Source organism: Falco rusticolus, chromosome 3, assembly GCF_015220075.1.
Source record: "Falco rusticolus isolate bFalRus1 chromosome 3, bFalRus1.pri, whole genome shotgun sequence".
NCBI classification, from domain to species: Eukaryota; Metazoa; Chordata; class Aves; order Falconiformes; family Falconidae; genus Falco; species Falco rusticolus.
The window spans coordinates 33,664,284-33,681,569 of NC_051189.1; the positions used below are offsets into that span (position 1 = coordinate 33,664,284).

Below are 17,286 nucleotides of genomic sequence, written 5' to 3' on the forward strand. Positions count from 1 at the left end.
TTTCTAGCTGCTTTATGAAGTTATTTACCAAGGCATCTGAGGCCGCCTTGCAGTACTTTGGTAATTATTCAAGTATCACTTAAGTTGCTTCCATTATATTGCCAGGCCTTCTAAAAGTTGGCATCTTAGCCTCTGTTCTGGACTGAAGTACCAAGAAAAAGCTAGAAATACAAAGCTCAGAAACTAACAAACATTTTTTGAACTTCTGGTCTTCCCTCACTTGGTTCATTTCAGATGACTAACGGGCAGCAAAAATTCAAGTTCCAAAGGCACTCCCAGTATTCTCAGAAGTCATCTTCTTCAGTACCTTGCTTCCCATCTTCCTTTATCGGCCTCCAGAGTAATTGGTTTTCCCTTATCTCCTGTATTCAGGTACCACCTTTTCTCATTACTTCCCACCACTCTATCCCCCCACTCCAGCACGAATGTCTACAAAGCAGCCATGATGAAAGAAGGTTATGACCAGCAGCATGACAGCACATCACATTGGATTTATTTCTCTCTTCTCATGCTTCCTCCGTATCAGAAAAAACCCAACAGCAAAACCAAAAGACCACCCAAAATATCTACAATATGTATTAAAAGGCAAAGCAGCAAAATTTCAGTATATCCTTTCAGGCAGAAAAAAATAAATCTCTTGCTAGGCATACTGCACTCTCAGTAAAAAGAAAGAAAAAAGTACAAGAGGTTTAACTGCTTTCCTAATATATATAGACAATAGTTACTACTGAAAGACTACCAAGGCAAAACCTTATAAATCTCTTGCACATGAAAATTCATAGCTCTTTTCCAAATTGGTTTCCACAAGTACTTTCATATGCAAAACCAGCTGATTTTATCTTCTCATTTTACATGACGACTGAGATACCAGTATTTGCCATCATCAATGATTTAGGATATATATGGCTTCAGATTTGCTGAATTTGCATGGATTGCAATGATTTGATACTCAAGACTCGCTCTTCAGACTTCCTGTCTTAATATGGCCAACAAGTCATGCATACAATTTTAATAGGGAGGAGGGCACAGCACATAGAGTTCCTAAAGCTTTATAGTGTGGACAGTTAATTATCTATATTGGTACCTAGGTGTTGAGAGCTATAACCTCTATTTCTTCATCGTGTTACCTAATTCTCTCTCTCAGCTATCTGATATGAAACAAGATCTAGTGGATTTTTCGCAGCTGAGGTTAATTACTTTCCTATACACAAAGGCTTTAACACCTGTCTAGCACTGCAAGAGCTTTCAAGACACCATAGAGGTGCCATGTATTTTTAAGTTGATATTTCAGCTCTGAAGAGTTTATTTAGTTTATTTAGGAGAGAATGTGTACAAGCTGTAAAAATTAGCTTTTATTTTGTTTTAAGGGTACTAAACACCAATTCACAAGGTAAATGGCCAGCTGTTGAAACAAGTACACTTACAGGCTTAAAAAACATAAATTGTATTTATAAACTAGAAAGGAAAAAAAAAAGTAAGAAAAATACACACACTGCCATAAAGAACTTACAGATGCTGTTTGCTGTTGTGTAGCTGCGGTAGCAAATCTTGCCACATGATTTATAATCGGAGAAAAATTTGTTGGTCCATATAACTTCACTTGAGGAAGACAAGCCCGATATGCATCAACAATGCCTTGGATTCCTAGAGAACACAAGTAGTTCATATTAACTTTTTCATAATAGAATTAGGATAATTTGAAGCACTCCATCTTCCTAAAACACTGTATATATCAGTTATTTAAAGTGATAATGCAAAGATTTAAAATGAACCATGATGAAAAAAATCAAGTGATTCACGAGCAATGGAGGCTTTCAGCTTGACCAATGCTTAATGCACATGTTTAACATGCTTGGCTTTATGTGAACAGAAAGGCCAAATACCGTACGCTCAAGTGCATATAAGTAAATTGTAGCAGTTCTCTTCTCCTGGTAGCTTGTGGTAGTTAGTAGTGTGATCAGAGAGGCCTTGTTGCACAGGCACTAGCAGCATCATACTCAAACCAGACAACTCCATGCCAGCAGTGAAGTAGAATGAAGTGGCTTGATCACATGAGAGAACTGTTCCAGCTTACCTGTACTGTACCCTAACTGTTTAAAACACTACGTCCACGAATCATTACAGAAGACAGACCAAATGCTATTTCTAATAACTAAGAAAACAGTTATAAAATTGTTTCCTGCTACAGGACTAAACTCATCATTTAACTGAACTGCAGAGCATGTTGTTCTACTTTTCAGCTGTTTTTATCCCTTCAGCCTAGACGTCTTACTCCCTAGGTCTGATGTTACTTTTTCAGACTTACCATGACAAAATGGGTTTGATGGGTTAAAATTTAATGGGAACTCATGTGACACCTGTCAAAACACAAAAGACAGTCAGGGCTGTATATACAATCTCCTCCTGAAGTTAAGTGCTTTTAGTTGTCTTATGTCATGCATTTACAGATTCCGTTACCTGAAAGGAAGGAGGAATTTGTGCACCAAATCCAAAGGCTGGAAACATCTTATCTCTAAAAAATAAGTTTTAATGAAAATGAAGTGAGTGCCTTTCCTTAAAAGCTGCCATAGTTAAGTAAGTTTAGCTAATCAGTGCTGCTTTTGATCATTAAAAATGCTATACATTAAGCATTATGAGGCAAAATTAAATGGAAGCTCCCCCCTGTAATCGTTCCTAGGGCCAAAACCAGCCTTTAACACCAAATCAGCAAGAATACAAGCATTTATTTAGACGAGTGTTGCTCTTTACATCACAGATGAAAAGCCTTGCTTGTCTGTTGTAAACACAAGCTTCTGCTTGAGATTATGTGATTGTGCAGTGATTCTGAAGTCTTTTTTAGCACTACATTTCAGCTCAGAAGTTTCATTCTCATCTGTCTACTGGCACCTTCAACACTGTTTTAGGAAACTCACAAAAATCTATACATATCTAAAAAATTATTTAAATAAAAAAATTCTAAAACTTACGTATCATAATCCTGAATGACCATTCCTACAGACCAAATGGCTGTTAGGTATTCATTAACTCCATTAGGGCTGAGGTAATGCAGAGAGTCTGGAGAGCGAGGGTCTCCATTGGAGCCTGTAAAATCTATCCCCACCTGTCAAATGTAATAGTTATAAGCAAATTGCTGTTATAGGTCAAACTATGTTTCTTATCTCTGGCAAAGCCAAAATAAAAATAATGGAAGAGTTGCAAACAGTAGTTACCAGAACACCTACAAATCTTAACAAGCATGATACTTAAGATGCAAGTTTCTTGGACTATTAACACTTCTTAAAACAGTGCCACTACAAAACCAGCAGAAGCTCTCCATCTCTCACAAGGGCTGAAATCACTTTAACCTGTCAGGTTTACATTGTGTTTACTTTCAGTTACCATTCACACGGCTTTTCAGTAGCTGCTAATTTCATCCTGTGTTTTACCATACACACCTCTTCTCTCAGAAGTACAAGCCAGATACTACAGAGACCTAGAGGTAGCTCTTTCTCTGACCTCAATGTGTCCTCTCTGTTTCGGCGATGGCAAAATCACAGACTGGTTGGGGTTGGTACAGACCTCTGGAGATCATATAATCCAACCCCCACTAAAGCAGGTTCACCTGAGCAGGCTGCACAGAGTCATGTCCAGGCGAGTTCTGAATGTCTCCAGAGCAGACTCCACACCCTCTCTGGGCAGCCTCTTCCAGTGCTCTGCCACCCTCAAAGTAAAGAACTTCTTCCTCATACTCAGGTGGAACTTTCTGTATTGCAGTTTGTTCCTGTTGCCCCTTGTCCTGTCACTGGGCACCACTGAAAAGAGCCTGGCCCTGTCCTCTTGACACTCACCCCTAAAATATTTGTAGACATTGATAAGATCCCATCTCAGCCTTCTCTTCTCCAGGCTGAACAGGCCCAGCCCCCTCAGCCTTTCCCCATAAGGGAGATGCTCCAGTCTCCTTACCGTGTTTGTAGCCCTCTGCTGGACTCTCCCCAGCAGTTCCCTGTCTCTCTGGAACTGGGGAGCCCAGCAGTGGACACAGAGCTCCAGATGCGGCCTCAGCAGGGCAGAGCAGAGGGGCAGGATCACCTCCCTCAACCTGATGGCCACGCTACTCTCAATGTCCCCCCGGATCCCACTGGCCTTCTTGGCCACCAGGGCACACTGCTGGCTCATGGGCACCTTGCTGACCACCAGCACTCCCAGGTCCTTCTCCACAGAGCTGCCTTCCAGCAGGTCAGCCCCAGCCTGTGCTGGTGCGTGAGGTTGTTCCTCCCCAGGTGCAGGACCCTACACTTGCCTCTGTTGGACTTCATCAGGTCCCTCTCCACCCAACCCTCCAGCCTGCCCAGGTCCCGCTGAATGGCAGCGCAGCCTGCTGGTGTGTCAGCCACTCCTCCCAGTTCTGTACCACCAGCAACCGTGCTGAGGGTGCACTCTGGCCCTTCATCCAGGACATTGATGGGTGAGTTGAACAGGACTGGACCCAGCACTGACCCTGGGGAACACCGCTGGCTACAGGCCTCCAGCTGGGCTCTGCACCACTGATCACAACCCTCTGAGCTCTGCCATTCAGCCAGTTCTCAATCCACCTCACTGCCCGCTCATTTAGCACACAGTTCCTGAGCTACCTATGAGGATGTTATGGGAGACAGTGTCAAATGCCTTGCTGTGGTTAAGGTAGACAACACTCACTGCTCTCCTCTCATCTACCCAGCCAGTCATTCCATCATAGAAGACTATCAGGTAGGTCAGAAATTATTTCCCCTTGGTGAATCCATGTGGACTGTTTCTGATGACCTTCTTTTCCTCCACATGCTTTGAGATGGCCACCAAGATGAGCTTTCCAGGGATGGACGTGAGGCTGACCGGCCTATAGTTTCCTGGGTCCTCTTTCTTGCATTTTTTTAAGAGAGGAGTGACACATGCTTTCCTCCAGTCCTCAGGAGCATGAAGGTTTCCCAAGAGGGGTGCAAGAAGATCCACCATAGCCACACACATCCTTGAAGTGTTTGGCCTTCTGGTTCTCATCTTGGGAGGCTGCTAAAGAACATTTCTCACTGCTCTGGTTGGCCTGGCCCCAGTTGGTTGCAATGGCGTGAGCATTGCTGCTTTGGACCCTGCCACTCAAGTCCTTCAGTTTAAAGCCCACCTCACCAAGTTGGCCAGCCTGCTGCCAAAGATTCTCTTGCCTTTTCTGAACAGGTGGATCCCACCCCTTCCTACAGGCTACAGTCAAAGAATATCCCATAATGAGGCATATTACCAGGGTGAAGACATCTTCCTGTTATGTGCTGCATTTGGTTCATGAATTATAGAACTTAAGGGTCCTAACCCATATGATGGCTTCTGTATGTTGTTTTGATTAAGTAAAGAGCCTTGAAAACCACCATCAAGGGCAAAAGTGATCTGTGGTCAGAGGAAGGAAGAGAGGAAAAAAAGCAAAAAGAGGAAAAAAGCCCTTATGAAAAGGAAACTTGAAGTAAATCAGAGAACTGTAAATATCTCCTCCATCCCCATTCAGACAGCTCAACGAGCTCCGAACGAACATAACTACAGGTTCAGAACTTTGTCCCATGAGTAAAGCAAGTATTTTTTTTCTAAACAGACTAGATGGACTCTTGACAAAACATCTTCCCCCTTCCGTGCTATAAAACAAAAAAAACAAAAAACCAAAAAAAACAACAATCGAATGAAAAGCACAGATGATCAACTATATACTTCAGTTTGTGCTAAAACTCAAAAGCTACTTTATATAAATGATTTAACTTACTGTGAAGTTCAGCTGACACCCACCCATGATATAATCAAGGAATGTGCATTCTACTACGATCTAAAAATAGAAGTTAAAGATAGAAATTACATTTTTTTTAAATGGGAGAAAAAAAAAAGGTATTATTGCAGCAACATCTGAGGTTCCAAGTTTGTTATCTTTACTCATGCAAAGCACTACTTTCACTGTCTAGATATCCCAGCCACTGCAGTGAGGATATGTACAGCGTGTGCCATCACACACTCAGTGCACCAGAATCAGGCCTTTTACAAAATTACAGGCATATAACAAATCAGCTCCAAAAGCTGATTTTCATTTATAAAACAACCTATTATGACAGACTTACCAGACTTTAATTCACCATAAAATGGTGAGTTGGGAAATGCAGTGGTTCAGGAATGGCCTTATAAATTGGTAAGCAACCTTTGCCATATAGATGGCATCTTCAAGAGAAAGTGAGGGGACAGGGGCGGATGGACACATGATTCAGCTGTCAATCTGTCTCCTTATATGAGTCACAGCCATGAAATATTTACTGTGCCTGGAACTTACCGACATTTTGAAGTTTCTTACAGTTTGAGGGTGAAGGTATATTAGATGACAGTTGTTTTGCCTGAACACTTAAAACCAGTCATACCAGAACACATTACTGACCTCACAGTGCTTAACGCTCACAATGCCCGAGTTTTTATAGCTTTTTTTCTTCTGTCTTTTCTTTTCATTGATACACTCAAATTCAACCTGCATGAAAACAAACAAATCCAACCAAAGCACTATAAATATAACTTATGCAAAAAATTTTAAAATTCTTTATTCTAGGACTCATACTTTGGGCTGGTATTAAAAATACAACATATTTCACTACCAAGCAAAATTAAACCCTGCCTGCCCAAAAAAAGCAAGAAAAATAACCATTATCACAACAGTAATCTCTAACCCAAAAGCTTACAAATATGTTTGTTTAGACAACTGTATTTCAAACAGACAAATTTTGTATCATTTTCCCTTTGAGGATTCTGCTAACAACCTTCTTTTTGGTAAAGACATGGCGATTCAGGCAAAGCGTTACTGTTTCCAGTAGCTGTGGTAGTAACATACAAAATAAGAAGTAAATGCTTAAGCTTTCCAAATTCAATTGTTGAGGCTTCATCAACTAACCCAAAAGTTTAACCTCCAAGTGCAATCAGCAGCTAGCCAGGTTAAGCAGCTCCTGCCATCATACAGGCATGGCACAATGCAGCATGTCTGGTGTATAAATAGTCTGAGGAGGTATTACAGACACGCCTTCTGGCTCAGTGTCAGAAACTGGTTCCACTGCTTTGGTTTAAATTAATCTCAAATGAAAAAAATGCACCAACAAGGTCAGCACCTGAAAAGTCGACATGCTTCTTGTTTTACTTTCATTTTTTTTTGGAAATTTCACCACCAGCATCACTGCTATTTCATGAAAATTGTCTTTCAGGGACTTGTTTTTGTACTGTATCAGTTCGTTAGGTACTCACTAATAACAGCCACAAGATACATAACATTTACAATCTTTCAACTGCATTTCATAATCCTCCAACCAGAGCTCACTAACAGCATGCCTGGGTGAAAGATACACCTGGTGGTGGTGGTGGTGGTAGGTAAATAAAAAAGAATCAAAAATTCTCCACAAAATGAAAACCACCCATTCCCTTCAGTCACACAAGATCAGCTTTCTCAGCAACTGAGGATACAGTCACACCCATGCTCGCCTCAAACTTGAAAGTTATGCCTAATCTCCCACAGGTGCAGCCAATGTCAGAACTGTGGGAGTAACGAAAATAAAGTCAAATTCTAACGTGCACCAGGAATCTTTTACAGATGTTATCAAATTAATCAGATCATGCAGAATTAGAGATTAGTTCCTTTTAAAGGTAGAAGAAACCTGGAGCACATTATTTATGTTGTCTCTTATCTTTGCTTCATCCTACTGACACAGCAATAAGGTCCTTAGATCAGGCAGAACAACAGTTCTCACGAAAACAAATGTCTTAAAACATTTCTAAAACCAGCACAGGCAGATTACAACTTAAAATACCTTTCCTTTAAATTAAGAAGAGACGGCCACTATTACGCTACTAGGGGCGCGATGAATATAGATACTTAGACTCTGAAGAAGCCTTTATGCAACACAATGCTGCACAGGAACTCACAATCACAGCCCTTACAGAAAATATGTGCTTGAAAATGTGAACATACAAACTTGCTAGGTTTGTTTAATTTACAATACTACTCTACAACAAAAGTGCAAGTTTAAAAAAAAAAAACCAACAAAAAAACCCCATCTTGTCAAAGGTTTTGTAAAATCTTCATTAAAAAAAAGCAGAAAAAGTAATTTTATGAAATCCTCCTGCTCCCGATTTATTTTTCGCACTTTAATTACAACAATAAGAAGGACCACTGTCAGAATTGAAAGCTAAACTGGTACCATCTGGCTGCTGAAAATCTAGAAAAAATGAGAAAAACACCTAAGAGCTCCAACTGGGCAGCATATGAATTATCTGCACAGGGTACAAGTCCAAAATTCCTTACAAACAATATAAAACCTTGAGGCATTAAGCTGAACCATGCATAATTCAAAACAAATTCAGAAGGAGCTATCTAAAAGAAAAGCATGGTTGGGCACAAAGCAGCAATCAAAAAAACAACTATCATCACGCTTGACTTCACATTCAACAGCTCTGAAGAATTAAGTACAAACGCAACACTCAAGGTGTTAGAAAAGTACAAGCAGGTGCTCTTGTATATACATATCACACTATTATTAAAGTAGGAGCAGATCTGCAGGTTTTACAGAATTAAAGGAAAAGACGGTAAAATATTTTGGTAACATACTAGTCCACAAAATGAATACTTTTTATGTTACAGTTGCTACGCTAACTTTCTTCTTCTAAATGTAAACCTTGTCTAATGAAAGGTTTGCAAACTTACAGTTCATTAGAACTTAAATGGCAATTTCACTTTAAAGCCACCGAAGTAACACACTCACTTGCTTTTTTGTGCACTGGCATAAATGTTGAATTTTTTCATAGTCACTAAAGTCTGCATGAGAATCGGTAAGTGCCATACCTGAAATAAAGGACTGAGTAAAGCTTGGAAAAAATATTACAAGCTTTGGTCTTTTAACTGCAGTAAAATTTGTACTGCATTCTGCCTTTTAACACTCTCAATTTTCTGATTTCTGTATTTTTAGGATCTATAAAATTCATTTGTGCTGATGGTTGGTTATTTAGATATGTACTATTAAAAACTGTAACCAAGACACTAATGCTAGGAAAGTGGATGCATAATGTCAGTGCTGAGTCAGCGTCAACTACAGTAACATTGTTAAGGTGTAGCCTAACACAAGTTCAACATCTGCAAATCAAGTGGCAGAAGTTTTGCTCCAAAATGAGTGAAAAAGCCACACAGGCAGCTTAGGCGATGCAAGACTTACAGGTGAGGACCGAGTTGCTTCCTTCAGCTTTGACATTGTAGTTTGAAAACTTCCTATGAGATCATGAGACCCATCATTATCATAGTCATAGCACTCAACCTGAAATGAAGCATTATTCAGTGTTAGTAACAGAAATGGCTCTACAAAAGCAATAAACACTGCAATGACATTTCTAGTTCAGGCAAACCCAAAGATCCAAACCATTCCTTAATCTTTTGTATCACGGAGCTTTTCTCGCAGTGCAGTCTTAGAATTGCATCTAAAAACTAAGGATTAAGATTGGGTAAAAGCCAATATACCTGGTTTGAGATCAGATCTTCCACTGAAGTGAAGGAGAGACGAGAATACTACACAGCGTCAGGTCTCACATGAGCAAGCACATCAAGTATGTTGAACTATGTTTTGGGAGTGAGGGTGTATTGGGAAGCATAGGAAAACAACGCAGGGTTTTTTACTGTCATCAAGGATTAAGAGGCTTAGTTTTGCAGAGGTACTGAGGAAATTTAATTATCTTTGAGCATTCCTCTAAAAATTTAGTAATTCACTTATTCAGTGATCACAAGATTACAAGTTTAATTATCACTTTAATATTACTTTATTAATCTTCAATGTAAATAATTTTTAAGCGTATGAAGGTTTAGCCCTAAATCTAGAAATAAGAATTGATTGCTTTTATTATTTTTTTTATTTTTAAGATTAGCAAATTTAAACAGTCATTATGATTGACACCATGGATCTGAATATCAACTAGCATTAAACCAAGAACACAAGGAAAAAGGGATTTTCTAATCGGGGTCCTCAAACTATGGCCCACGGGCCAGATACAGCCCCCCCCAGGGTCCTCAATCCGGCCCCCGGTATTTACAGACCCCCCCACCGGGGGCTGGGGGGTGAAAACCAAGCAGCCGCAGATGACTGCCTGCCACTGCATCCACGTGCTGGCCCCCTGGTTAAAAAGTTTGAGGACCCCTGTCCTAAGTTTTACTATTCAATCAACTCCTCTTTTAACATCCCAACCCACCGAAGAAGGCAGCAGAAGCAAAAAATACCTTTTTTCCTCTTTGAAAACCTATCAGTTTGAGTGTGCATAATTTTACCACTGTTACTTTATTCCTACAGTGTCCTCAATTTTTGTTTTTTAAAAGCTCAGCTTCTGAATGTGACTCAACTGCCTTTCTAGAGAAAAAGCTGGGTATTCAGCTATAATAGCATATGCTAATTCCATCCACTTCTGATACTCTATTTCAGTTTAGCAACAGACATGCTAGCTAACTTAATCAAATCACAGAAAAAAATCAAAATAATATTGATAAATCAAATTTATAATAAAATAAAAATAATAAAAATATTAATAATTCCAAATATTCCTATTATTTGGAATCAAAACATAAACCTCAAGAAAACCTTTTCCGAATATATATGGCTTAAAGTAAACAGCTATTTTCATGTTTGTCTTTCCAGACTGAAATCTTGTACATTATATTTAAGAAACAATTTAGATATTTACTTGGCCACTTCATTTAGGAATAACAAAGTAAAACAAACAACTTCAACATACACTTGAGCTTCAGAGAGGAATCAGCTTTCTGAAAACAAACAGTAATGTTGAAGTACAAAATATGATGTGCAGATTGAAACTTCTACACTGTGCAGAACACGTCTCTATGTTGTGGTTTGCACTACCCCTACAACATTTGGAATGCACTGATAAATAAAATGCATGCACGTGCACTGAATAGCAACTTAAATCTCTTACAAGCAGCCACAGAATCAAGACTAATGTTCATGGCCAATGCTATGTAAATTGTTTTGAATGCCATAAATTAAGCCAATCAAATACTCAGCCAAGTGCTTCCGTACCTGAAATTTAAACTGAAGACATTTACTGAGCCAGGAGTTATGGTACCTGTTCACAGTTAGCACAGTTATTTCTTGTTCCTTTTAAAGGGATCAAAGTTTGTCTTGCTTGATATACTCTACCCATCTAAGCCAATTTTCAATACTTATTCCAGACAAGACAGAAATATTTGGTTTGTTCCACGTATGCTCTTCTGGACACACAACAGCACTAGGGAACCATGTAATAAAACTGCATATATGATTTCCCCAGCAGAACTAGGCATGCTTGCTCCAGATGAAAGGCTTGCATTTTCAACACAGGAAAAACTTCACTGACTGCAAACACGCTCACATGGAATAAAGCAACAAATCCGAAAGATAAAGAATCGACTTGGTTTGTGCATTGCTGGGGACACACAAACTAAGCCATTACATAGGTGAAAAGCCACTCATTATGGAAAAGTTGGTGGTTTTACTTACTATGACAAATAGCCCATTACGTATGCAATTATGTACGCATATGAAAGTGTTAAAAGTATTGTTTAATCCTTCAACATTCTAATACAACTCCATCTGCATATTAATGTTTGAAGTGACAGCTCCCAGATTTCTAAGTTAAGACATAATCCTACCGTCTGTCTGCAAGTCCGTAACAATGCCAAGTAAGATCTACTTCCTCTGGAAATAAATGTACAATTCTCAGGCAAGTTTCCAAAGAACCAACTTTATTAAAATGACGATAGAGATTAGAATAACTTCATTTTAACAGATATATTTCAGTCAACAGTCTATAGTTCTAATATGGCTGTTTAATGAAAGAGAGAAATGTATTTATAGTATATGGATATCTAAGAGCTGCCACAGCTACTCTGGGGAAAAGGGAAGCAGAAAGAAATGAAAAGGAAAAAAAACCACAGGAGCAGTAAGGGAAGCAGGTTCTGGGCTTGTAAAATTGTTCATTAGTCTGCTATATAATTATGTATTTAAATTTGTAGAGGTGCTTGTAACACCCAGATGCCTGTGGCTGTTAAACATTTGCCAGGGCTGCCTAAAGTTGTATGGCTAATACCTGTCACATGCTGATCATGCTCTCATTTTTCCTTCCGAGAAGAATGGCCAGTAGGGTGCTTTGTTTCATTTAGGCTTTCCTCGCCCCACCCCCCAAATGCTAAAATATCATGCTTCTAACATGTTCAAAATAGCTTATAAATGGCATTTTGATTGGTTGTTTAGCTTCAATCCCACCCCTAAAGGGAATTCCTGAAGAAAAGCATTCAGAAATTAAACATAATTTATTCAATATAAGATTTGAAGATAGAATGAGTTAAAGACCAGTTCTGGTAGAACTACCACTTCACAAGTTTGGTGGACTTTGACAGAAAGTTCAGTTTTATCCAAGGAGAAAAATTTGCTACATCTGGTATCCAGAAGATACACCTGGTCCACATCTGTTAGATAGCATGTTAAGTGTAATTAATTGTATCAGGTAGTATATTAAGATTTTCATTAGTGTTACCTGTTGCACAAGTAAAAGTATTACAAGATCCATAACATAGAACAAAGCATATTCAAGCCTTAACCACACATCTTTCACTATGCAGTATCTTAACACAACAAATATTGGCTGATGCAACACTAAAACTGTATGGTTCAAGTAAGTCACTGAATGGACATTTCAAAGCTCCTGGTTTCCCAGACTTTCAAAGACCAACTTCTATCAGATAATGTATCACAAATGTGAGACTTTTTTTCTTCCTAAAACATGCAGGTATCTCTGTGATTTTCAAATAAGAATAACAAATCTAACATTTTCAATCAAAACAAGGCAATAACTAGAACAACATATCTTCCATTTATTACATATTCAATTTTTTTAATGCATTAGTTCATGCATTTCATATACATTACCTTGATTGACTTATCCATGTCACTGTAACACAGAGAATTGAGAGAGATTTTAAAGGGCCTCCAAACAGGATTCAGGTTGTTTTTAATAACCTGTTAAAAAAAAAAAAAAAAAAAAAAAAAAAAAGCAAGCTAGTATAGTATGGTTTACAAGGGTGGAAAGTATTCATTGTAATGGGTCACAACTTCATGTCATGATTCTTGTAAGCAAAAGCAGTTGAATAACGCTGCTGTCAATCACCTCCTGCAATCCAAATCCTAACATACAGGATATAAGAAAACTAAACATTCTTAACGTGCAATACCGCTGTCCAAAAGAGATGGTATTTTTCAACTCCATATTTTTCTATATTTCACTGTGATCTACTCATTCAGCTACTACACCGCAAAAAAAGAAATGTATCTTTACAAAAATATCGATATTGTTTTTTTTAAATAAGCGCACACACATATATACATACACACAAACAAATATAGAAGTGTGACTTACCAAAAAAAAACACATGGAAAAAGATTACGTTGGAATTTCTGAATACATCAATGCTCTGGAGATTACAGTTCGCTCCAGCTTATATTTATTCTGAAATGCCACTTACAGGAATGTTCTCTCAAGAAGTTAATGGTATAGTAAAGCAGAAACATCGAATGAAGATAAAAGGTCTCTCAAGCTGAACATTAAGCAAGTGTTATTTCAGAATAATACTGAAGGATCTTCAGAATCTGTCAGCTAGAAAGTATCTGTAATATACCAAATACATCAAATGATGATCTTGCAAAGCACAAGAAACTACACACAACAAGCAATACTTAATAATACCTAATAATAGTATTGCTTATACTTCCAGCACTGTAGAAGTGCAGAGAAAGAAAGCTCTCTTTTGGAATAACAGCAACACAAAGAGGTTTTTTTAAATCTTTAACATAAAGAACTAATCCTCCAGCCAGTTCTAGGCTAGAACAGCAAATTTTGGATTCACTACTCAAATGTGTGAAAACCTCATGGAAAAGATACACTTTATGCAGAATCACCACCTCACGAGAGAAACTGTTTTTACAAATATGACACAAAAAGGACTGATACTTCTTCAAAATCCATGCTTAAAAATTGATATTGTCAGCACTTCAAATGCACACAGAACCTCAGTTGTGACTAGGGCCTAAGCTTCTACAGTGAGACATTTTGAACTTACTCCTACCCTGTCAGTTGCTGCCACTGGAACTCTGCACCTCCTCCTGGGTGGAAGGCTGCTGCTGCTTAAGCATGTTTTCCCTCACTCAGCATTATTCTTGGCTTGCCCTTGCTATGCAAGCATTCAGGATAGGTACTTTCATTAGTAAGCAGTACATCTAGGTGACACTGACATAAGAACAGCACTGTCACAGGAATGCCCAAGTCCCACTGACACAAATGTCCCTGTGGGACTATGCAGTACCTTTTCAAAACATCTGTTTTCTTCTAGATTGCAGAAGGTTTTTTAAAAAAAGAATCCTTTACAATAGGATGACATAAATCAGAATCGAGTAGGTAGACTTCCTGTTCTATCAGAAAAATCAGTGGAAGACCTGAGGTAATTTCTAACTGGTCTTCATGTCAATTACCAGACCATTCTCTTCTTTCCGTAAGGCACTGTACCTCTAGTGCTGTGACATACTGTAAATCAAATAACCTTAATGTCCAGGTTGTTGACCAAAAATATCCTACCTCTGTTCTGTGAACCATCACCCAGTTTCCATCTCCAGTCTGCTTGTGGAATTCCAGATAAGGATCTGACTTTCCAAAAAAGTCCTGTAATTAAAGAACATGTAATTATCCCAGAATAGCCCCTGGCATGAATTCCATTAAATGCTAGTTAAAACACACTTAGATTAACAAAAAGTAAACTAAATGTTCAAGGAACAAAAGCTTTAGATGAAGAAAAGCAAGTCTGATTATACTACCACCTGTGAAAGAGAGAAAGAAAATGGGGGCATGTCTGTCAATATCAGGTAAAAGTCCTGTAGTGTCCAAATACTGAATACCAGACAGTTCAAGTAGAAGAATACTTACACTAACAAGCACTATGATGCATAGTTAGGAAACTAAGGATTTCATTCAGTTCAAAAAGGTATCATTAAATCAACCAGGAAAAATAACAATATTATTAAGATTTTTAGTTTTGTTTTTAGAAGTTTTTCTAAATACAGTAATTTTAGTTAGCCCCAAAATATTTAACAGATTTTTACACTCCAAGGACACTCTCCCATTTATTTCAGAGCACTAACAGGTAATCATTTATACAGCTGTTCAAACAAATGTATATACTAAAACTCCTTTATCTTTATGATTAAATATAAAGATTTACATTTAAATGGAAGCATGCTGTTCCCAGACTATCCCTGCAATGCACCTGTCATACTTAGAAATACATTACACAATTTCAATAGTCAATGAAGTTACTCTGAAGCAATCTTTCTTTGATTTCTTTTTTAGTGTATGAAAATCTTAATGGATTTAATTATTTCAGCAAAAGTGAGAATGAACATTTCAGTATTTCCTGTTTTGACAAGATTCTGATTTTACTACTTTATCAAAGAAACAGCAATTATTTAAGTACCTTACTGTCCAGTTTCCTTGCTTCTACTTCCAACAGAACCACCCTGTTATCCTTCACTTCTTCTGCTGTAATCTAGATACGCAAACAAAATAAAATACTTATTTTGTATTCAGGAACTACATAGCTTTCTCGTATTCACAACACTCCTATGAGAGGTCCATTTAAAAAAAAATCATGTTTGCTCACAAATGAAACATTAAAAAAAATGGGGTGGGGGAAGGAGGAACGATTTTATTTGATACTGGGATTCAATGACGATGACACTGACAATTAGAGAGACTGCCCAAACAGCACATCGGATGCTCTAATTATTTTGATGGATGCTGAGACTTACAGATGCAGAAGGTGGGCTGCTCTCCTTTCGGATGACAAAGAAATATGAATGGAGGGGGGAAAAAAAATGCTTTAAGATACTTTTCACAGCACTGTAGATCAGACACACTGTGTTCAAACCACTAACTAAAAAAAAACACCACACAAAACGATTCAAGGATAAACACTGAAGAGATTTATTGTCTTGTCTTACCGTAATACTTCCTCTTCCAGCTGGTCTACCATTTTTAAGTACTAACGGTTTTGTTAGAGTCCTGCTAGAAACTATCTGCCAAGACAAAAATTGAGTGTCAAGTATTATTACTGCAATTTAATAGATTTTCAAAGGAATGAAATGAGATAGTAATCTTTTCATTTTAGAAATTTGTCCTTTATCATAAAGATGACTGCATTACATTTACTTCCCATGATGTCCTATAAATAAATAGGTAATACACTTCAAAATTTTAACATATTTATGCAGATGAACACATGCAGAGTTTCAGGAGCAGTATGAAATAAAATGTATTCTAGTAACATGATACGCACACACAAAGATAATACTTCAATTTCCAATCTCAAATTGTTCTTAAATTTTTCATACACACTATTCAAACACGTGCAAGCCACATTTCATAAATGGCTTCAGCAAACAGAATTATAAATACAACATTTGTCACACAAACAAACATTAGCCCCCCCTGCAGTGTTTCTAGTTGATTTTATTTTATCCTCTCCAGGCAATGCTTTCTTAGCATTAGTGTCTACTCATTATACTGGTCCTCCTTTACATTAAGAAGGAATGATTAATTCTAAATTGTGATGTACATAAAATAAAAATACTTTAGACACAGGGGAGGAAAAAACCTAAGAAGACTCTCCTGACAAGTGCCTTCAAAGGATCTATTAGAAAGAACAAGTTAAAAGAAGCTGCCTGATTATGACAGCACCAATAGCAGAATTTGACAGGGAAATGAGAGTGAAACCAACAGTAGACAGAACCAGAATCACTGCTTGCCTTAAGTGGAAAGCAAATTGCAAGGTCAGTATGGCCCTTGTGAACACTTTTATGTTGCTATACAGCAATTCTCTTTTTTTATGAAGCATAAAAATAATAATTTGAGTATTAAGAGTACATAAATAGCAATTACTACTTTGTGCTCATTGACAGCCCACTTACTTTCAGACAGCAAACTGGACAGACCATCCTACAGTACATTTCAGGGCATCATCTCAAGACCTTTTGCAAATAAAATGTATATACACTGAACTGAGGCTTGAAAAAACAAATGAAGGGAATCCTACTGTGGCAGTGTGTTTCCCCCCACCCATCACGACCTTTATTTCCATAATAATGTTCAAGTGATAACCATTAGTGGCAGTCATAATGACAGTCATAACATATGCACCTGGTCTCAAAGTGG

At 38.0% G+C, this 17,286-nt stretch overlaps 1 protein-coding gene across 3 annotated transcripts in view; it reads right to left on the reverse strand.

Moving 5' to 3' along the window:
• The window catches only part of CPNE3 (copine 3), a 34,310-nt gene that overhangs the window by 5,303 nt on the left and 11,721 nt on the right, over window positions 1–17,286 (reverse strand). For all 3 annotated transcript variants that reach the window (XM_037381195.1, XM_037381193.1, XM_037381194.1), the window contains 11 exons: window positions 16,077–16,151; window positions 15,551–15,622; window positions 14,659–14,742; window positions 12,960–13,049; window positions 9,213–9,311; window positions 6,407–6,493; window positions 5,753–5,812; window positions 2,967–3,100; window positions 2,458–2,512; window positions 2,306–2,357; window positions 1,511–1,644 (listed from right to left, as the gene is read on the reverse strand). In XM_037381195.1, the coding sequence (XP_037237092.1) occupies window positions 1,511–1,644; window positions 2,306–2,357; window positions 2,458–2,512; window positions 2,967–3,100; window positions 5,753–5,812; window positions 6,407–6,493; window positions 9,213–9,311; window positions 12,960–13,049; window positions 14,659–14,742; window positions 15,551–15,622; window positions 16,077–16,151 (942 nt within the window). The remainder of the gene's footprint in view (window positions 1–1,510; window positions 1,645–2,305; window positions 2,358–2,457; window positions 2,513–2,966; window positions 3,101–5,752; window positions 5,813–6,406; window positions 6,494–9,212; window positions 9,312–12,959; window positions 13,050–14,658; window positions 14,743–15,550; window positions 15,623–16,076; window positions 16,152–17,286) is intronic.